At 38.4% G+C, this 23,037-nt stretch overlaps 1 protein-coding gene across 3 annotated transcripts in view; it reads left to right on the forward strand.

Annotated features, from left to right (window-relative positions):
• The window catches only part of ATM (ATM serine/threonine kinase), a 3,174,581-nt gene that overhangs the window by 2,418,272 nt on the left and 733,272 nt on the right, over positions 1-23,037 (forward strand). For all 3 annotated transcript variants that reach the window (XM_044072618.1, XM_044072619.1, XM_044072620.1), the window contains one exon: positions 18,816-18,974. In XM_044072618.1, coding sequence (XP_043928553.1) covers positions 18,816-18,974 — 159 coding nt within the window. The remainder of the gene's footprint in view (positions 1-18,815; positions 18,975-23,037) is intronic.

The following is a 23,037-nucleotide window of genomic DNA, read 5'->3' on the forward strand; positions in this document are numbered from 1 at the left end:
TTCTGCCTAATGTCCATCCTGAATCCCTTCTTTACCAAATTCACACACTTGTTTCTTTTCAAATATATTTCCTGCAGCATTGCTATTGAGCTCTGTATTTCTTAATATAATTCAGTACGCTTTCGTTTTTGTCTGTACTTGTAATGCCCTTTACAGTTCAATGCAATATGGATAGAGTAACCATTATGTTAAAAAGCTATTTTTTCCACCTTTTTTTTTTAACGTACATTTCCAAAGTTTCTTTTGCATGCCCACACTGTTTAGCAGGCTAATCTTTTATACAGTTGTATATTTTCGTCTCTGTTTGGACCTGTGTCACATTTTCAGGACTGTTTGCTTTAATGAAACCTTCAAACAAAAAACTAAATACATTTTAAGAACACCACTATACCCTATTAACTTAGAACAAACATTCAAAACTATGTACATGAATTTCTTTAACAAATATTAGTAAGAACATAAATGTTTTCCTCCATAACTTTTTCATTTCCTTCATTGTCTAAAAATATAATTATTTAAAATGGGCTATATTCTTTACAGTTCACCTGCCATTTTAACAGAATTAAGAAAATTCCAGTGTTTCTCAGACATTTTTTCTTACAAAGCCACATTTCACATATCTGTTCCCATATTCAGTGGGCTTGATGCTTTATAGTCTTCCATATATTCACTGATTTCTGTCACTGGTCTTCCTAGTGATCTCCATCTCCCAGTACCAGTCTCTCATTTATGTCTGGTTTTACTCATGATTCTTCTAGTCAGCTGTTTGACTTGTTTTCTGCCTCTGAAGCATTTTCCTTTGGAGCTATGAAAAAGGTTTTGCTGGCAAATTCTCTCTCTGGGATTTGTTGTTGTCAGAAGAATGAGAAGCAGAGTCCCCTTTTGCTTGCTGGCTCACTCTTGGTTGAACACACTATTTTTTTTTTTATTTCCTTCTCAGCCTGTTCTGCATTAAAAGATGGTTTTGATTCCCGAAGAAAAAAATATTCTGAAGGCAGCTGGGTACAGCAGTTGGAATCTAACACCTTCTTGTCAGCATTCCCTGATTGCTAGGATAAACTTGCTTCTCTTCTGCATAGTGCACAGTGAATAATAATTCCTGCAAATATTTGGCTATTCCCTATTTTAATAGTTTTCCACTCCTGCCACTGTTTTTGTCTGGATCAACTATTTCTGCTCTTATGATTGCATCTTTACAATTATAGGTTGCTTTCTGTTGGTCAAAGTTGGAGCATACACACATTGTACCCTCGCCAATGACAAATGATGCTGTAGAAACACCAGTCTACTTACTTTTTTGTACTTTTTTATAAAATGAATGCATTTGTTCTTTCTGGTTTCTCAGGTGCTGTAGAAAATTTCAAATTTTATTTGCGTGCTCTGTCTCCTTACTCTTCTGTGTTTGAAACAGTTCTTATTGAGTAGGCTCATCTTCAGTCAGCCTTTTCTTCTTTCATCCTCTGATTTTTTTTGCAGTTTCTTCAGTCTGAGTAACTAGTTGAAGTTTCTTTTATTTTTATCCTGTTGTTATTTGACTTGATATGTTCCTTTGGTATTCAGTTTATTTTAAACACCTCTGGGTGTATTTGTTTTATTTTTCCATACACATTACTAGAATCCATCTTCTGCACCAAAGCTAAAACTGAATTGTATTTTACTGAACAGCAACAAGATTCTTCCTGGCCAGAGTTTTCCCTTCACCTTTGTGGCTGATTTTCTTTCAAGTTCTCCACATTTTTTTCTTTGGTGGCATCCAGGTGGTATAAGCAGTAGTCATTAAACAAACATTCTACACAAACTGACAGTTTTGTTGGCCCTTTTTTCACCAATTGAGTTGAGTTCTCCCATTATGAAAACACAGTTTGTTGGTCTTTGTAGTCATCCTGGAAGTGCTAGTTAGGGTCCAGTCTTGCCATTTCCAGAATCTGCACAGGAGATTTGAACAAATAAAGAAGTCTAAGGTTTCAGTAGGCCAGGAATTTCTGTTTGAAGTGAGTAAACCACAGAGGACAAGAAAACTTCTTTAGCATCTTGCTTACTAATGTTTGTTTGCAGTAATACAGTAAGTACTCAAGGACTGGTGTGTGCTAATTCTGAAGGAGTTATCTCATCTGATAGGCATTAGCAGTTGGACATTGAAATATCATTTAACCTTGTAAAGTAATTCAGTGTTTGTTTAGTTTTTATTTATTAATCGCATAAGCCCACTGTGCACAAGTGCCCCTTTTCAGGGATGACCCAGGAGCACTGTCCAGTCAAGTGATGTGCCGAGAGTCACATTGCAAGCAAAGATGTAGGCTGAACGAATCAAACCTGAAGCATCTTACAGCTCAGAGCCTTAAGCCTCTGTGGTAACTATCAGAAAATGTAATGTAAAAAAAGAAGAAAGCAATGGTGGACTAATGTGTTGTACTGAGGTGTGCACATAAGTCCAAGGTCTTTGTAAAAGCTAGGTTGTGCTTGTGCAGGCTATTAAAAGGTGACTGCTTAAATGCATGATGCTTAGTTTGTGTTCCTTAATAAAATGGCTTCAGACTGTATGCCTGGTCTTCATGTGGACTTTTCAGTGTATGTAATAGCTATAATTTACCACTACAGTAACCCTTGCTCAAGAGAGGTTGTACAGTTGTGTAAGATACTAGCTGTACCAATAGGTCTTTGAGGAGAGGTTATTGTATCAGTAAAGTTATAGCCCTCTTGGTTTGGTTACTTGTAAATGTCTTAGCATAGGCATTGCACTGTTACTTTTAAGATGGTTCAGCATATACTGTTATACTTTCAGGTAATTTGTCTGCCATAAGCACGGTCCCCTGTGGGAGGTTTCATGCCTTAAACAAATGAATCACACAAATGACAAAGCGGCTTGCTAGAGGGAATATGGTCGCTGTAGAAAAAATGGCATGACCAGTGCAGCTAAACTAATGGGTAAACCTGAAGCTTTTCACTTACTATTATGCTGACCTTCCTGTGAAGACCTGCTGTTTGGATGAATATTTTCTAATTGTCCGGTTCATTTGTTTGAGGCATGAAACCTCCACAAGGGATCTTTCTTGAGGTAGACAAATTACAGTGTAATGCTTATACCAGGAAAGAAACAAAGAAATAACTATTTTTTTCTGATGATCAAAGACATCTTTTAAAGCAGAACAGACTGAGGAGAAACACTTTTTTTTTTAATTTAGATGAAGCGCACTTGTTATTGATGGGGCAAACTGGCAAGCTTAGCCAATAGTTGTGCTTATGCTGTTGGGTGGGTTTGCTTCACCAAACATTGAATTTCCCAAGAAGAAAGTACTGAATTGTGTTGTGTGGAGTGGTTTAACCCACTTTTTGGCCCTCACGACTCTGCAGATACATTATGAATATATCTGTTATATGTTTAAAAATAAATGTATCGACAGAGAAGTTGCCTCTTCCCTTTCTTCATCTGGATGCCACAAAATATTTACTGTATATGATCACATGCTGCATCACTTATGAGTCTGAATTTAAGTAGCTTATAAATAGCTGTGCTTGTGTTATTACTTCACACTATGAGCTACTTTTCACGCATTATTTTTCAGCCTTGTTTGGGAAGACTGTCGGAGGGAAGTGGCAAAGCACAGATATTTTTACTGGAGGAACCAAAAATCACTTGAACCTTTATAGGTTTCTTAGCGGCTAGAGTGAAACCAACATCGATGCTACACAACTTACAGGGTCAGTGTTAGAATTTGGGGCCCCTCAGCACTTTTCCAGTTGGGGGATTCTCCTAGACTGTTCCATCTAAATATCACACTGTTGCTTCCACTCCTTTTAAGCAGCTTTTCAGCTTAAGCTGTAAAGCTTGTGGAGTAGTGTACACACACAGAACTGTAGATACAGTGCACATAAATTACATCATCTGTGTACCAAGAACTGTAGATACAGTGCACATAAATTACATCAAGTCTGTGTACCACACCAAGTTGGCCCATTTCGCAGGGGGACATTCACAGTGACCTATTTAGTTGCAGTGATGTCACATTACAGATCTGTTTGCAGGGCTAGACTCAGCTGAAATGGTATAGTAGACAAAGGATTCCATGGCTCCCCCTTGTTGTCTTATTGCTTCCCTACCCCTGCACACATCTTACATTGCCCACCAAGGTTTTTCCTCATCCTGGTCTCCCTACGCCATACAAATTACATACAAAAGACCAATACAAGGTCATACTTTCCTGGTTTGATATTCTGTGCTACGACACTTACCTGCTTTTTTCCCACTGCAGCAGTTGATTGTTTCTGTTCTCATCTAGGTGTGCTCATCATGGTGCAGTATTGGTAATCTACTCCCCATCTTATAGCACGAGAACAGAGGTTATTTTTTTGTCTGTTAACTCTTGTCGCAATTTTCAAAATGTACTAGGCACCCACCGCTGCTCCTGGAGTCCCAGCACAGTGCTCGCTCCAACTATCCTGTGAGTTTGTATCGTCTTAACATTTGCTTAGCTTAAAATTGTTTTTTAAGCTTAGCTTAGTCTTCCTTGTGCTTCAAGTGGGTTATTAATGTTTACACGCTTTTTTGTTTAACAGTCTGTTTAAAAATTAACTTAATCTTTACTTGCACTCCATATATTGCACTGAACTCACTCCTATCTGTAAAGCTATTGGGATATCAGTTGTGCATGGGGCGTTGTTAATGTATATCAAGCACATGCAGACCTACTACTCCTAAAGGAGTATTATTTGCTTACCTGAGTGTAGGTCTGCCATCACGCTTTGGTCTCACAGAACTGCCGGTTCTCGACTATAACCTAGTGCATTGTGTTAAAGTGTCATGAGTAAAACAGTAGACATTGCTTTGACTAGACTGCTGTATTCTTGCCTAAATACTGCACACAAGCTAAAACTGATTGTAATGCATATAATTGGCTAGACCCACTGTTGTAAATACCAAATGTGTACTTTTTACTGTATATTCTAGTTGCCATAAAGGCATTGCTCATTGCTTGTAAATGAAACCGCCCCAAACAGCTCCCCCACCGAGATTGCTACCCTTCTAAATTCCCACTTCATTAACTCCATCTTTAACCTCACCAAAACTGATACTGCCACCTACCGCTCACCAAAAATCACCACCAGTCCAACCACCTTCACCCTTAAACCTGTCCCCGCATCCTGTATTAAATCACTTTTGAGCAAACTAAAAAAAATGCTCTCCATTAGTTGACAACTTACCTCCAAATTTCCTAAAACTAGCTGCTAATTCTATTGCTTTCCCTATCTCTATATTAATCAACAGATCTGTCAAGGAAATCTCTGTACCTGATATCTGGAAAAAATTCTTTGTTATCCCATTACATAAAGGTGGTACTTCAACCGACCTCTGTAACTTCAGACCTTTTTCCATTTTATCCCCCTGTCTAAAAATCCTTGAAAAATGTATCCACAAACAGCTTCTTAATCATATTCTCCAAGAAAGTCTCCTGACCTCCACACAACATGGCTTTTGGCCAAAGCAGATCTGCTCTGACATCCCTTCATCTGTACTATCGCCTTACCATGTGGTAACAATAAATTAATTTTTTGCCTGTTTCTAGATCTATCCAAAGCTTTTGATACTGTTCCCATACACTACTACTACTATCCAAACTTGCTTCTCTTAACCTCTCAAGCTCTACTGTATCATGGTTCTCCATCTACCTCTCAAATGGATTTCAGGCTGTGAGATGGCTGTCAAACTACTCTCCCTTTCTTCCAGTCCAAACTGGGGTACCCCAAGGCTCCAGCCTTGGTCCCCTACTTTTCAACATCTTTATTAATGAACTCCACTCTTCCTTCCCACTCTCTACCCTTATACAATATGCTGGCAACTCTACAGTTATCTCCTGCTCTGATAGCATAACAGACCTTCATACCCCCATGCAAGAATCCCTCCACTCCGTTGAAAGATGGCTTACTTCCCACCAACTTCTACTAAATCCAATGAAAACTAAACTCCTGCTGTTTCTCCCTGTCTCCCTTCAGCATCATAAGTCTTCCTTCTCTGTCTCCTCCCTGAAAAATACTACCATCTCACCAGAACCCCACATCAAACTCTTAGGTGTTATAGTAGATGACCATCTCAGATTCGACCTACACACTCAGCACTGCATAAAAAAGACCCATCAAAAACTAGGTTTGATTTATAGACATAATAAATACCTTACAAATGCCTCCAAACTCTCCCTTGCACAAGCCGTTCTACTCCACACTCTCCTTTATGCAGCTCCTATTCTTACACACCTCCAATCAAATATCCTTACGAAACTCGAAGTTACCTATAACAAAATAGCTCTATTTGCCTATAACCTATTGTACCGCACCCACCATTGCATTGCACTAAAAAATTTGCAGTAGCTGGAATTTCATCACCAAATCCTAATACCACAACTTCTCTTGGCTCATTCAGTTCTACATCAACCTTCTTCCTCTCCTTCTAGCTGCACTCTCATCCAGCCCTATACTCCAAAACGCTCCCCTCTAAGATCATAACAGAACCTTCTCCAAGTATATAGACCCAATAAAAATATTGGAAAACTATTTTATAGCTATTCCATTGCAAATGTTTGGAATAAACTGCCCCACAGTGTCAGATGTATTACTGAAACACACCTTTAAAATAACAATTAGATTACTTCCCCAAATCATGGACATGCCTCTGCCAGGACCCAACATAAGCTACTTCCACTACCACTGGGTACTGCCCCATTTAGCTAATATCATACCAGACCTATTACAGACCCCTCCTGCACTCTGTTCTAACTTCTACTGCTTCTCTACAAAACTTTACCAGCGTCAACCTTGTATATCTTGGTATTTTTTCACCTCATGTATTCTTTACTAATGCTTCAACAGTGAAGATTTGTTTTGGGGGGGGGCTAGAAGGGAAAATACAACAAGGGAGGGTAGATTTTTGAAGAAATTTATGAAAATGTTTGGCTTAGAAGATGTGAATTCAGGAGTTCAGAGTGAATTTACGTATTACTCCCCGAGATATAAAATCTGTCTAGCCTAGCCCAGTTTTTGTATCTCACAGGAACATGTGCATTTAATTGAAGGTCTTGAAACGCACCCAGTAACTATTTCAGATCATGCACCAATAATTAAAATAAAAACATAAGATAATGAAATGAAAATGAGACACTGGTGCTTTCCCACCTACTGGTTGAAAAGAGAGGAATTTAAGGAATGGATTTTGGAACTAGTTCAAGAGCTACTAGAGGACATAGATTTGTCTTCTGAAAACATTGCTAAGGAGTGGGATAAAATTAAAGTGGAGTTTAAAACTAGGTTGGAATTAAAAGAAAGGGAGATATGGCTAAACAGTAGCAAGAATTATTTAGATGGATTGACAAATGTTAAAGTATAGCAAAATAGGTGGAAACTGTCAGAACAAGAAAAGGAGCAACTGCAGAATCTTAAACAGAAAATAAAGGATTACCTCGATAATTTGCATGAGTTTAGAAAGATTGCTGTTAAGCAGCTGTTTTTTGATAATAATTCTAGAGCACAAAACTTCTAGCACAACAACTCAGGCAACAAAAAGTGGAAAGGGATATCACCAAGTTTAGGGAGCCTATAACAAGGAAGATAACAAGAGACCCTGTTAAAGTATTAGAAATATTTCGGAAATTTTATGAAAATTTGTATAAAGCAGAGAAATATGGAAATCAAGAAAAGGTACAAATGGAAATGTTTATGGAAGAATTAAATATGCCAAAGTCAGAGGTAGATGAGGCTCAATTGCTAACAGGATAGGAAGGGATGAGATAAAAATGGCTATGTCTAACCAATCTACAGGAAAGTCCCCAGGAATGGATGGTATTCCTGTGGAAGTTTGGAAGTTAGGAGGGAAAAACTGATAAAGATCTGGAAGGTTTTGTTGAACAGTATTTTAAAAGGAGGAGAAGTATCAGCATCTTGGAAGAAGGCGGGGGTAACAGTAATACCTAAAGAGGGTAAAGATCCATCAGATCCAGCTTCATACAGGCCCATTTCAATACTAAACCATGATTATAAAGGGTCTATATCAGGACATCGAACGTTGAAAAGAGCAAATGCTCTTACATCGACCCCTAATAATCAGAAGCACAGATTGTTGAATGGCCAGAACAGCGACCCTCCCCCCTCCTCCCCAGGGAAAAAAATCATTGGGCCATTGCCGGGACTTTGCCATTTCCTCCACTGTGGTTCGATCTTGGAGTTGCTATATTTAATTTAAGTTGTCTGTGGATTTTTTTTTTGGAGCAGAGATTTTTTTTCCCTTGGAAAAAAATCGCTTTTCCATATGTTTGACATTGTGTGGTTTTGGTTATTAGGATTCGATATAAGAGCATCAAATCCTAATAACCGAAACCACACAATGTCGAACATACAGAACAGTAATTTTCAACATTTGGCTATGCAATTTAGACCCATTATAAAGGGTTTATGTCTATAATGGCAAAAGTGATACCAAAATTGATAGATATGGATCAGTGTGGTTTTGTGGAGGAGAGGCAAACATTTGACAATATTAACAGAACACTGATGATCCAGAGGGAAGCAGAATGTAAGAAAGTACCATTTTTATTGGTGGGTCTTGATGGAGAGAAAGCATTTGACAAAGTAGACTGGGACTTCTTGAGCAGGACAATGGAAGCATTTGCTTTCCCTGATACAATTACAAAGTTGATTAGAAGAATGTATGACGGATCAGAGGCACGAATTAAAGTGGGTGGGGATCCTCTCCAATAATTTCTGCTTGAATAGAAGAACCAGACAGAGTTGTCCGCTTTCCCCTTTGTTGTTTACATTATATTTAGAAACATTGGCAAAGAAAATAAGGGACTCAGAAATCCAAGGATATGGTATGGTAGTCAGGAAAAGCTGGCTCTATTTGCAGATGATATTATTTTATACATGACAAAACCAGAAAGGGAGATTACAGTGTTGTGGAACATTTTAAGACCGTTTCAAATCTTCTCAGGATAGAAAATTAATGAAGCTAAAAAAAAGGTAATAGCGATAAATTATGTATCCACACATGAATTGGTCCAACAATATCCATATTTATGGGGACATGATAAAATGAATTATTTAAGAGCATGGATTAGAAATGATTTTGTGGTGGCAGCTAAGGATATGTGGGAAGAGACTAAATGGAAGATAATACAAAAATTGAGAAACTGGAAGTTTTGTTATATAAATATGGATACTAAGATATAAGCAATTAAAATGTTTGTAGTCCCTTTAGTCTTATACACAGGTCAGACATACTTTTAGCAACCGGAGGAGAGGTTGTGGATAGCAATTAAAAAGTTGAAGGATTTTATCTGGGAAGGGAAGACAGCAAGGGTCAAGTGGGATAAGTTTATTCTTCCAACAGAACAAGGTAGACTAGGATTACCTAATTTGAGGGGGCATTTTAGAGCAACACAGTTAAGGCTGTTATACATAGCACAAGCAGAAAACTATAATTCAAAGTGGAAAGGAATGGTGCTGACACAGGGAGGAAGATCAAGAACTAAGGAGAGATTGGGATTTTGGATCCAGACTCTTAAGGAGAACAACCAGTATTATACAGAGTGTTATAGTCATAAAATATCAGGGAGTATTCTAAGAACCAAACCAGCATGAGAATGGAGAAAGAAGATTTTGCTGATAGGGATCACTGTGGTCAGGGATACAGATAATAGGCAAGAGGAGGCTAGAATTTATTGGCGAAAACGGGCAAAGGAACCAAGGTATTGGGAGCAAATAAGTAGAAAGGGGAAAGAAATAGAATGGGCAGAGGCCAAGAATGTATTTGGACTGCAGGTTAGCGATTGCCTTCCCTATCAAGGATTGATATCAGCGTATAGGCAAAGAGAAAGAAATAGGGGGCATCTAAATGAAAGACCAGCACTGAGAGAATTTTTTAATAGAATCTAGAACAGAAGCTGCTATTAAAAGGAATAATTAGAAAGCATACAAAATACTGCATGATAATTATAACAGTCAATCAGAGGAGCTTAGGAAGGATTGGGAAGAGAGATTGGATAAGCATTTCACAAAGAGACAATGGGGGGAATGTAGATACATCTCCCAAATATGCAACAAAGTCTAGAGGATTTAGGATCTTTGCCTGGAAATGCTTACACATGTATTTTATACCCCCAGTAGACTCCAAAGAATTTTTCCTCAGGTGGATAGCAAATGTTGGAGGTGCGACAAGCAAGAAAGTGGTAGCTGGGAAGATTTATTTATTCATTACAGTTTGATGACCGGGGAAGTCCACTGGGCTTTGAAAGGCCCATTTTCAGTGGAGGCCCGGGGAGGTAAGCTCCATGACACAGTTACAGTAACAAGACAAACTACAATTCAAAATGTCAAAATATAATCAGTAGCAAGTTAGATCCATCATTTAGAGGACAATTTGTTCAAAACAGACATATAGTACATGTTACAGTACAACTTGGTGAATTTAGCTGTTCAAAAACAACAGACATACAGTATATATTACATTACAACTTAATGAATTTAGCATAAGTCAGTGGTAGTATAGGTGCCGTGGTAGTGAAAAGTTGTTCTATAGACAGAGTGAACATAGTATAGTCTATACAGAGAATATGTTGGTAGAATAGAGGGTGCAAGAGAAGAGTGGTGAGTTAAGTGTGAATGATAAATTAAAAAGTGGGAACTTATGGGTGAAGAGCACGGGCAAATCTACTTGCAGGATAGATGTGAGTGAAGGCGGGATTTGCAGTGCTTCGAAGGGAGGGTGGTAGGGAGTTCCAGCGTTTGGCTATGGAGTAATATAACAGGAGGTGGCCAGAGGGCCTAGAGGGTTTGTGAATTTGTAATAGGTTTTGGTTTTCTGACCGGAGTTGGCGATTTGGAATATAGGGGGATAATGTGGAGGAGAGAGCTGGACAGCTAGAAGGTTTGAAGATGAGTTTATGAGCTGTGGAGAGTTTTAGCAGGTTTAGGTAGTTTGGTAACTCAAGCCATTGAAGAGATTGAAGAGAGAGGCAGTGATGGGGTGAATATTTAGAGTTGGTGGCAAATTTGCTGATTTTATTGTAGCAGGATTCTAACTTGGATTGTAAACCGATTTGAAGATTGGTGATCAGGGGGGCACCATATGTGAGAGAGGGGAGAAGGTAGGTGGAGGCTAATGTCTTTCGGATTGCTGGAGTAAGGAAGTGATTATGTCGATACAAGAGACCTAATTTCTGATGAGTTTTTTTAATAGCGGTATTTATATGGCTGTCGAATTTTAGATGATTGTCGATGATGAGCTTTGTGTGAGATACGATTTCAGTGGAGGTGTTTTTTTAGGTTAGTATAGTGAAGGAGGAATTATCAATGGTGGAAGTTCTGGAAGGAGTAAATATCATTAGTTTGGTTTTGGTTGTATTTAGTTCAAGGTGTTGGTTCTGCATCTAAGTTTCAGTTTTTGATAAGGCTAATTGAGTTTTTAATAGTAAGTCAGAGGGGGTGTCAGCAGTACAGATGATAGTGGCGTCATCTGCGTGCTGAATTATAGAGGAATTTGGAATGGAGAGATGAAAGTTAATGAAAATGTTGAAAAGAAGAGGTCCTAGTACAGATCCTTGGGGTACACTGGTGGGGGTATGTAGGAAGGATGATATAGAGGATTTCCATTTCACAGCTTCAACTCTTTCAGAGAGGTAAGTAGAGAACCAAGACAGTGCTGTGGGATAAAGGTTGAGAGAGGAAAGTTGTGATAAGAGTATGGGATGAGAGACAGTGTCAAAGGCTTTGGATAGGTCTAGAAATAAGGACGATACTAGTCTGCCATTGTCACGGGCCTGGTTGATGCATTCCAGGAAGGATAGAAGAGTTGTAGTGGTACTATGGCCAGGGCGTAAACCATGTTGGGTGGGGTGAGGAGGTTATTGTGGGTGAGATGTGACATTAGTTGGGTATGAATACATTTTTCTAGTATTTTTGAGAGTGGGGAGAGAATAGCAATTGGCCTAAAGTTGGTGGTTTTATAGTTTTTACCACCCTTGTGGAGTGGAATAATGAATGCATGTTTCCAGATAGTTGGGACATGGGATTCTTGGATGGACAGGTTTATTAAAATGGAGATAGAGGTAGGGCTATGCTGTTGGCTGCAAAGTTGAGGAACTAAGGGGGTAAGTAGTCCGGTGCAGAAGAGCAAGGTTTTAGTTGGCATAGGAGTTTTTTTATGATGCTTGTGGGAACAGGGTACAGTTTGAAGGAGGATGCATTTTGTATACTGTCAGAAGGATGTGATGAGGGTGAGGGGGGAGAGGAAGGAGGAAAGTTAGGGAAGGATGTGGTTAATTTAGATATGCAGACCACAAAGAAGGAGTTGAATAATGTGGCGGTATCAAGTTCAGAGAGATTTCGGTTGCGGCAGGGGTTGTCTTTGTTTCCAGGATGGAGGAGAGAGTATTCCAGAATTGTTTAGGGTTGGAGGAGTGTGCTGATTGAAGTTTGGTGTAGTAGGATTTACGGTCTCTAGTTATTAGTTTTTTACGAAATTTCGAAGCTGTTTGTATTCTACTAGGGTAGAGGGTATTTTGTTGGTGTGGATCTGCTTCCACTTTTTATCTCTTAGTATCATGAATTGTTTAGTTTCCTTGGATAACCAAGGAGATATTTTAGATTTGACTCATTTGGTTCTAAGAGGAGCATGGTAGTTGAGTAGATTTAGGAAGGATTCGTTGAAGTAGGTTATAGCATTGTTGAGGGGCAGTGGTTTTAAGGGGTTCCAGTTGATTAGGCTTAAGCAGTCATTAAATATTTGAGGTTTGAACTTAGGTTGCGGGTATGGATGTAATGGTGCTGCATAAGGAGTAGAGATGGTTGCCAATCTGAGAAGGCAGGTAGGTGGTCAGAGATAGGGTCAGGGAGGGTGCCAGAGGATGCTATTAGATTGGGGTGGGATACTAATATCCAGTCAAGGGTTGTGCCTGATGTTCCATTTTTGTTAGGCCTAGTGGGGGCATTAATTATCTGGGTAAAGTTAAAGAGATTGATTGCATGGGAAGGAAGTTGAGAGGTGATGTTAGCCCAGGTAGTGTTTACGTCACCTAGGATATAGGTTTCTTTTTGAAGGTGGAAGAGAACCAGGAGAGGATATCTTCAAGTATTGGGATGTTATTTTGGCCTGGGGGGATGTAGATGGTGGCTATGCATTTAGTTTTGTTATTATTAATCTTTAGAGATGCTATAATTCTGATTTGGAGAAAGTAGGGATAGGGTTGGTGTAAGGAGTTACTGTGTAGGTAGAGGAGTAAACTAAGGCTACTCCACCTCCTTTCTTAATGGGTCTATCATTGTGGATTATTTGGTAGCCAGGTGGAAGTATTTCACTATCAGTTATATGTGGTTTTAGCCAGGTTTCTGTGATAGTGACAATATCTGGGTGATTATGGGAGAGCCAGGCATGTAAAGTACGGAATTTGTTGCGAAGGCTTTGTGCATTGATTGTTGTGAAGCGAACTGATTTAGAAGAGAGAGGGTGTGTGGGAGTGGAGACATGGTTGGAAGGAGAGTTGATGGGGCCTGGGTTGGGATGGATATCACCTGAGAGGGATGTAAGATGTAGTAATTGTATTAAGAGGTTGAGAGTAAACTAGGTCTGTCTGTAGGGATCTTGAACTGATTTGTTTGGGTGTGATTGGCAGGGAAATGTGGGTGTTGGTATGATAGGAAAGATTCTGGGCTTGTAGAGAAGGGTGGTGTGATAGGAATAGAGGTCTGGAGTTATCGAGGAGTAAGGTGATTGGGATTTCAGATGGAAATTGGTTGTGTAGTGTGTTAGTGTGATATAATGGGGGTGAGGAAGTTGTGTCAGGTAGGAGAGGGTTATTAAGAATGTTAGTAATATGAAAGTCAGAATATGAGATGTGGGAGGGGGACATAGTGCAGGTGGGTAGGTGTTAGTAACTTAGATGGCTAGGATGATTTATGATTGGGTGAAGGAGGGAAATGGGAGGGGATAGGGATGGTTAAATGTAGAGGTGGTGGGGGTGGGTGGAAATAGGGGGCAGGGAGGGGAGTGGACGGAGTGGGTTCAGACCCCCAACAGAGGTGAGTGCCAAGAAGAATAAAAAGTATCAGTGAGTGCAGGTAACCTGTTGCTCAAACATTAGAAGTAGTTGCTACAGAACTAAGTATGGCAGGGATATTATAGTAGCCAAAAACAGTAGAACCACTAATTGTTAAAGCAAGCATGGTTTCTAGAGCAGCAAGTAGATGTAGTAGATAACAAGCAGCCTTACTGGCGTGCACAGAAAGCAAAACGCCTTGTCAGCATGTAATTACACAGTAAAGCACAGTTTCTAGTGCAGCAAGTAAATGAAGAAGATAACAAACAGTCTTACCGGCGTGAACACAAAGCAAAATGCCTTGTCGGCATGTAATTAGTTAGCAAACGGTTTTTAGTGCAGCAAGTAAATGTAGAAGATAAACTGCCTTACCGGCGAGAACACAAAGCAAAACACCTTGTTGGTGTTTAATTACTTAGCAAACACAGTTCCTTGTGCAGCGAGTACCTATAGTAGATAACAAGCAATCTTATCGGCATGCACATAAAGCAAACACCTTGCCGGCGTGTTCATTACATAGCAAACACAGTTTTTAGTACAGTGAGAAAATATAGTATATAACAAGCAGCCATACTGGCGTGCACAGATCGCGCTGGGAGTAGAGCCCTTTCCCCTGGAATGGTATGGCGTTAAGGAAAGGCGTTGCGAGGAAAGACCTATCTTTATGAATGGGATATGAGGTGAGGGTAGGGGACCTAGTCAGTGATAGGATAGGAGAAGCGCTGGGTGATGGGAGTGAGGGAAAGACTGGAAAGGGAGGTAGAAATGAGGCAATGAAAAACTCCACCCCCAACAGAGGTGAGTGCCAAGAAGAATAAAAAGTATCATTGAGTGCAGGTAAGGGCAGGACACTGTTGGAATTTCTGTGCTGAACTGGTGGTAAGTAAATGTGCAAGTACTAAGTAAGTGGATATAAGTAATCAAGAGGATAACACCACTACTTTACTACTTTATAATAAGAGAATTGCTAGATCTGGGCTACTGAATACGTATCAAGCAGCAGCAGCAAGGTACCGCTAGAAGGCTTAGTGGAGAAAAATAATGTTTGCTTTGCCACTAGTGGTGAAAATGGGGTACTACAGATACAGCCAAGAGGGGTAATCACTGCTAGTATTCTGTTGGGGCTTAGATATACATAGACCAGGTTGCTGCAACTATATAAATGATTAACTAAGCGCTTTGAAAGAACCCTCAGGCTTACCCATGCACTTTTAGGTAGACAACATTTCTGTGTGCTCTGAGTACGTCCTGGGTAGAGAGACGTTTAGATGAGATAGGCGGCGTGCACACAGCGCGCTGAGAGTAGAGCCCTTTCCACAAGAATGGTATGGTCTTAGGGACAGATGTTAAACTGTGATGAGATGGTAGACTCAAGTAAAGCTGGTGCACAAGGCCAAAAATCCTCAATGTTATGCAAAAACAGAAGCCAGCACCAAATGAGTAAGACAAACCATATTTATTGTGGCAACACCATACAAAATCAACGTTTTGCACTAGACAAACAAAGCACAAATTGCTGTCATTTATAATGATAAATTAAGCAGCAGCAACCATTACAATTAAAGTTCAATGTCACTTAGATGTTCAAACATATGAATACTTGAAAATTGTTTTGTATATACACACACACACACACACACACACACACACACACACACACACACACACCATTTGTGATTATCTTAACTTAGGAAGTTTACAGCATAATTGGAACCATTTCTTCCTACATAGAAAAAGTCGTTTTGATGAAACAATATAAAATTATTATAATACTTATTTGTAAAAAAAAAAAAAAGAAAAAAATCTTAATGAATGTGTGCAAACTGTGGATTAGATTGGCTGATATGTCTAGACACATGTTCATGTTCTGCCTTCTATGTAGGGCAGACTTCACAACTTTTGCGTATTAGTATGTCTGAATATCTAAGTGACATTCGGAATAAACATACATCAAACGCCCTATATAAGCATACTGTCAAACACAGCAGTGCTAAATTTCACCATGATTATTAATAAAGTCTGGGGGACAGGGCAAGTAAAAACAGTACTATACCAATGCAAGTTACTTAAGGAGGAAATAAGGCAACAAGTTCTTTATTTTCCTGCTTTAATGACCATCCACAAAGTTTGCCAACACTACAACCAGGAACACAGCAAAATCTGTAGCAAAATCAAAATTTATCAGGGTATAAATGATAGCAATTTTTGCTTTAGGTCACTTCCTCGGATGCAACTGAATACATACTGTGTTTTCTGATCACCTTAAATACACACATAAATCACCCTAATAAAGTAATTAAACAATAAAATAATTAAACAATCAGCCACACATTTAAAAATTTTTTGTAAGTAAGCAGCCTGAAAAACCAACTTGCTTATACATATACTTATACTTAACTTGAATATTAGCTAAAAAACATGTATTTCAAAATAAATATTTTAAAATGCTTGTAAGCAAACTAATATGAAAATGTAGGAGGGCTAAAATATATATAAAATATTGCCAAATATCCTAAATTTAAAAGTGCTTCTGCAAAATGTAGGAAATTTAATCCCTAACCAACAGTGCCATCTATTGACCAAAGTGGAAATGCTTTAGATGTGAATGAGGACCAGAATGGTACTAAGTCAGCCTGAACAATTCATATATTAAAATAAAACTTTTAGAATCAAATATATCCTATAAAGTGCATGGTGCTTATAATTAGGAAAATAGTGTTTTTGGTCATATTAAAATTCATATAAAAATTCATATATTTACAGTCCACAAGGAAAACAATTGATCAATGAAGAATGTTTAAAGTTTAGCAGCTCTCATTTTTAATACTGGAGCAATAGAAATACTGTCATTAAGCCCAGGGAATTTGTTGGCCTCTAAATATATTTGCCATAAGAGTTCTTTATATTCGATCGAAGTTTCCCAAGGGCCACCTCTCAAATCCCTGTCAACTACTTCTAGGACAAAAAAAGTGAAAGAGGCTTGCTCGCAGTTCACTTTGTCTAAATAGGGCATTGTTAACACACTGGTTCTTGATGTCATAACAGTGCTCATAAATTCTGCTCCTTAGCTTTCTCTCAGATTTACCAACATAAAATGCTTCACACTTTTTACACGAAGCTAAGTATACTATACCCCTTGTTTGACAGTTTGCAAAATGTTTGCTTTCAATCAGCAAATCTCTACTCTTTAAATAGATAGTGTCCCTGGGTACTATGCTGGTGCACTGATTGCACCTGCCACATTTAAATGTGCCAACCCTACCTTCTTTAATATTCTCATTATTCTTTTTGCTTTCCAAAAGGTTTTTAATACTTTTACCTTTTCTAAACGTACATTTGAAAGGCAGAGTAAATAATTGGGTCAAATCTGAAAATTCACCAAAAAGAATATGATAGAGAAAGAATGGATAAAATTTGGTGAATTTTCAGATTTGACCCAATTATTTACTGTGTTCCTGGTTGTAGTGTTGGCGTGTCTTTGTGGACCATTAAAGCAGTAAAAAAGAAGAATTTGTTGCCTTATTTCCTCTGCAAGTAACTTGCTTTGGTATTATTTTAATTTACCTATAAAGTTAAAAGAGCAACAGCTTTTACATCAGCATGCATTTCCAGATCAATAAGAACCATGAGACTAATGTATAGGATTATTGACAGATTGTAATCCTCACTGATTTACCAGAATATGAAATATTTTATGAGGGACAGGGCAAAAATATGGAGAAAACTGAGGGACAGTGGATGATACACATTCTTCTCTGAGGAAGAATTACAGAATCAGCCAAATGCTGCAACCATTCAGGTCCTGTTTTTCGAGCAAGAAGACATGAAAGATTGCAGCTTTTATAAGACGTCTCATTTACTCTTGCTACTCAAGATGTTAAAAAAAAGGTGGCCAAAAATCCTGCAGTCAGTCAGGTCCCTTCTTGCACAAAGCGGACCAGAAAGATTGCAGCCTTACTGATGTCCACTTGGGGGAGGGTGGATAGAACCTCATTCCAGAATTAGCCTGCAGTTGACAAGCACCCACGCATTATGTTCCCTGTCTCCAGACACTCTTGTTGCTTTCCTCAGGACCCTCCTGAGCAGCAAATCATCGGGAGCCCAAAGTGGCCATTCATTTGAAGGGTGCCTAATGCCAGCTGTGACAGAATGAAACAAATGTAGACTAGAACCCAGAAATGTACCACTGGGAAATTTCCCAAGGACATAGGATCAAAGAAGGTAAGAATGTGCTGAAATTATCACTAAACGTTGATATAATTCTCTCTTGAAGATCCACTGTGGAAGTGAATTTTCTGTCAACTATATATCTCCAAAGCATCAGTGCTGAAAGTTCTTTTAATATTGACCTCTGAGACAGTGACACCCAGCTTCCTTTCTGTAAACACATGCACATATGCTTGTGCACACACACACACACACACACACACACACACACACACACACACACACACACACACACACACACACACACACACACACACACACACACACACACACACACACACTGCCATTTTAGGCAGGTACCACTTATTTCAGTTGTGTGTGTATATTTTATATGTGTGTGTGTGTGTGTGTGTGTGTATATGTATACAATATATCTATCTATCTGTCTATATCTATATAATGTGCATTAATTGTTTAGCAGATTTATAGATTACTATATTTCAGTAAAGACAATGTTACATTAAAAGTGTCTTTTTTTCCCTCAGATTTTGACATTTATTGACCTTTTTTTTGTAGCTTCCAGAAAGAGCCATATTTCAAATAAAGCAGCATATCCCAGCTAGATTTGGAGTTGCACTTTGGCAGCTGGAGGAAGCACAGGTTTTTTGGGCTAAGAAAGAGCAAAGTTTGGCACTGGCTAGTCTACGGCAGCTGATTGACAAGCTGACACTAGAGGTTTGTTTTTTCTGAAGTTTTGTAAGATTTTGTTTTATTTTTGTACCACTTTATAGTAGTTTCTGTTACATTGCTGCTTCTTACTTTTTGTTGTCTAAATTTCAAAATAATAATATGGCAGATCTCACTTTTTTTAAGCTGCTTTCAGGCTTGTCTCTTCCCAGCAGAACGTATACCTATAGAAAAAATATGTATGTGTGTACATACACACGTATAACATCAGTGAAAAGACTTATTTATCTTACACAAACCACAGATTTGCCAACTTGGCTTCTTCAGTATGTGTTAAAGATACACAAACACAGAGTCTCCATTTTTTTATATATATATATATATATATATATATATATATATATATATATATATATATATATATAAATGTGTGTGCATGTCTGTATGTATGTTTATCTTAGTTGACATCTGTTTAGCTAACAAAATATGGTTGCCACACAGTTGACAGGTTTGTGAGATTGCACATTTCTTGAGGCAGAGAAATATGCTCTCTGAGATTGTGCGGTCTAAGAGTTAGTATATATAATTAACAGGGGGTGTCAGGGGAGCAGCCCCATGCATTTTTGGGGGTGGGGTGCTGGAGGCTTGCCCCACTGCAAAAAAAACAATGTTTTAGTTTATTTTTTTTTTTTGTTTAAGTTTTGCATACATCATACCATGTCAGTGTTCACAAAGTCAACTTTATAAACTTCAGTTTGTGGGTGTTTCATTTAATTTCAGTACACCTATATGCACATACATATATACAAACATGTATCACCAAAACAAAGACCAGCAGTAATGAAAACTTTTATTTAGCTCACCCAGACTTCTGATTCACCAATCCTTTTTCAATATGCATTGTGTGACTGTGTTTTGTGTGTGTGTGTGTGTGTGTGTGTGTGTGTGTGTGTGTGTGTGTGTGTGTGTGTGTGTGTGTGTGTAATATATACACATTCATACATACATACACAAATATGTGTGTATACACATGCATATAAAGTCTTGCCCTCTTCTGGACAGTCTTTGGATTGCTGTTGGTTATTGCCAGGGTTGCAAGCTTAAAAAATATGCAACTAGAAATTTCTTGTAGATTAATTGTTGCCCTTACGTGGTCACCATTTACATGTCTTAATGAGTTTTGAACTCTGAAAAAGATATTTTAAATCTGTAATCTCTCTAGCCTTAAACAAAGGCTTTTTTTTCTTTTAAGTTCTGTACAGTCTTTTTAGTAAACGCAGACTATTCTTTGATTGTTCATGTAGTTATTTTTATAAGTTAGAGATAAAAAAAGTAAAAAAGCAAGTAGAACATGAAAGGGAAACTACTGATTTTTTTAAGTTATCAATTGGAGCCTCTGTTGAGGTTTCTGGAATCTTGTTGCCAGTTGACAAGCACTTTAAAGGCAGAATATTCTTTGTGCTCTAGTTATACTGGTGACATTTTGGACTTGTTTTTTCTTAGAAAAAGCTTACTAAATTTAGCAAAGTATGTCTAAAACTTCAAAAAAAAAAAAACACTGATAAAGAGCCAAAGTCAGTAGAATCCACAAAACAGGAGTTTATTAGCACACTCTCTCTCTAGCTCCTCGGCAACTGCTATTGCATTCCAGGATACAAAATAAAACATCCACCCACTATCCTTAGATACTATTAAAATCACAGTCAATTAAACACTTTTCTCACTTAAAATATCATTAAATCAAAACTTTCCATGTGCATTCAGCATTAAGCCCATCGGGACTCAAAGTACAAAACTTCAAAATATAAATACTTTCTTTGTACAACAGTATAGTTTTGACATTTGAATTATCTATTTCACAGTCAATTTGTTCCAAAGTACTGGCTTTAAGTAAAGAAGCGTCGCTGTTATGAACTAATTTAAACTGCATGGCTACAGGACTGGTAGTTTTTTGGGATTTAATATCCCTGACATGCCCATGTAGTCCAATTCTAAAAGCTCTTTTCCTCACCTATATAGAAAAGACTGCAAGGGCATTTAAGAGCATAAATTACACTACTTGTAGAATAGTTGTATTGATTCTTAGGTTAAAATTTATGTCCATTAATATATTTAAAAGATTCCACTATATAACTACACACTGAGCAAAAACTGTTACCACTGCCTTTAATAACTTTTTCACTGAAACTATTCAGTCCTTAGCTAACCAACGTACTCCCCTTTAACTTCCAACCTGTATCTACCACTTTTATCCGATCCTTTATCAAAAAACTAAAACCAACAACCCTTTCTGCTGACCTCCTTCCTGCAGAGTACCTACATAAAGCTGCCGATGCCATAGCATTCCCCATCTCTATCCTAATCAATAGAACACTAACTGATCGAACTATCCCTTCAGTCTGGAAAATATCCCACGTTATCCCACTCCACAAAAGTGGAAGTTCAACAGAACTGTCCAACTACAGACCCATTGCCATTCTCTCACCACTAGCCAAATTAATGAAGAAGTGCTTTCATAAGCAAATTATGGACTGTTTCATTCAGAACGGTCTGCTTGCCAACTCTCAGCATGGCTTTAGGCCACATCACAGCACCACCTCCACCCTCCTTTCTTTTACAAATACCACATTCCAAAATAGGAACAAGCTATCTTCAGCCCTATTTCTAGACCTGTCAAAGGCCTTTGATATGGTCAACCACACATTACTCATCCATTCCCTAAAATCCATCTCCCTAGATAACTATGCTAGTCAGTGGTTCCTATCCTATCTGAATGGCAGACAACAAGCTGTATTATGGTAGGGCAAACTGTCCACTTTGCTACCTCTCACCCTTGGTGTTCCTCAGGGCTCTATTCTAGGTCCTCTACTTTTTTCTGTCTTCATCAGCAATCTTCATACTCCCATCCCTGATGCAACCTGCATTCAATATGCAGAATATTCTATCCTGATCTGTAAGGCCCCCTCCCCTTTAGACCTGCAAACCTTAAGACAAACCACATTTAATACATTTGAAAATTCACTCTCTAATCACCATCTCTTGTTAAATTCCAACAAAACTAAACTGCTCCTCTTTACCCCCACCAGTAGATCCACCCCATTTTCCTTCTCCGTAACATCCAACAACGGTACCTCTGTCTCTCCAGATGACCATACTAAGCTTTTAGGAGTAACAGTGGACAATAATCTCAAATTTGATCTGCATATCAATAAAACTATAAAAAACATTAATAAGAAGCTTGGCTCATTATATAGAAGCAAACCTTTTCTAACTCCATTAGCTAGGACTGCAATCGCTCGCTCACACCTACACTCTACCATTCTGTATGCCTCCCCCATACTCTCCAATTAGAGCAAAACTGAACTTAGTAAGCTCTCTCACTGTTACAACCATATTGCCAGATTTGCCATAGGCTCAACATATAGGCACATCACTGTCAAAACCTCAGTCTTCTTGGGTGGCTAGAAGTGCCTAGCCTACTTCTGTTCAGTCAGCTTATCGTAGCACACAAAATTCTGTACCACCCTGAAAATACTCCGGCACTCAGAAATATCATAAAGCCTTACAGTAATTCAAGGCAACTACGATCATCCAATAAACTATTGGTCCAAACCCACAATGCCATTAACTCAGCCGGCGACTCCCTGTTTGCCATCGTCATTGGTAAAACTTGGAATTCACTTCCATTTAACCTTACTCTGGAACCTTCTTTAAGTCTCTTCAAAAATGGCCTCAAACAGTATTTTAAAGAGCACTGGCTTTGTCCCTGTACTAACCCTGATTATTAACTACTTATTCAATGCCTTATTTAAATTAATATTGTATGCATCTCTTACTGATAATAGCTTGCTGCAGCCTGTTGTGTTTGTATACTATTACACACTGTCTATGTTGTGAGTACCTACTAGAAGGCTTTGTAAATATGTTTAACTCATATCTGTTATGTTCTGTGTGTGTGTTATCTGGACCTTTTTTCTCCCCGGGCCTCCGCTGAAAATGGACATATATCCAGTTGGACTATCCTGGTCAACAAATGTAAAATAAAATAAATAAATAAACTGTAAAAACTTGTCTATGAGCAGACTTCTCTGTTTTTTTTTTTTTTACTGTA

The sequence above is a fragment of the Protopterus annectens genome, chromosome 5.part0 (assembly GCF_019279795.1).
Source record: "Protopterus annectens isolate FY-2018-M chromosome 5.part0, PAN1.0, whole genome shotgun sequence".
Classification (NCBI taxonomy): Eukaryota; Metazoa; Chordata; order Ceratodontiformes; family Protopteridae; genus Protopterus; species Protopterus annectens.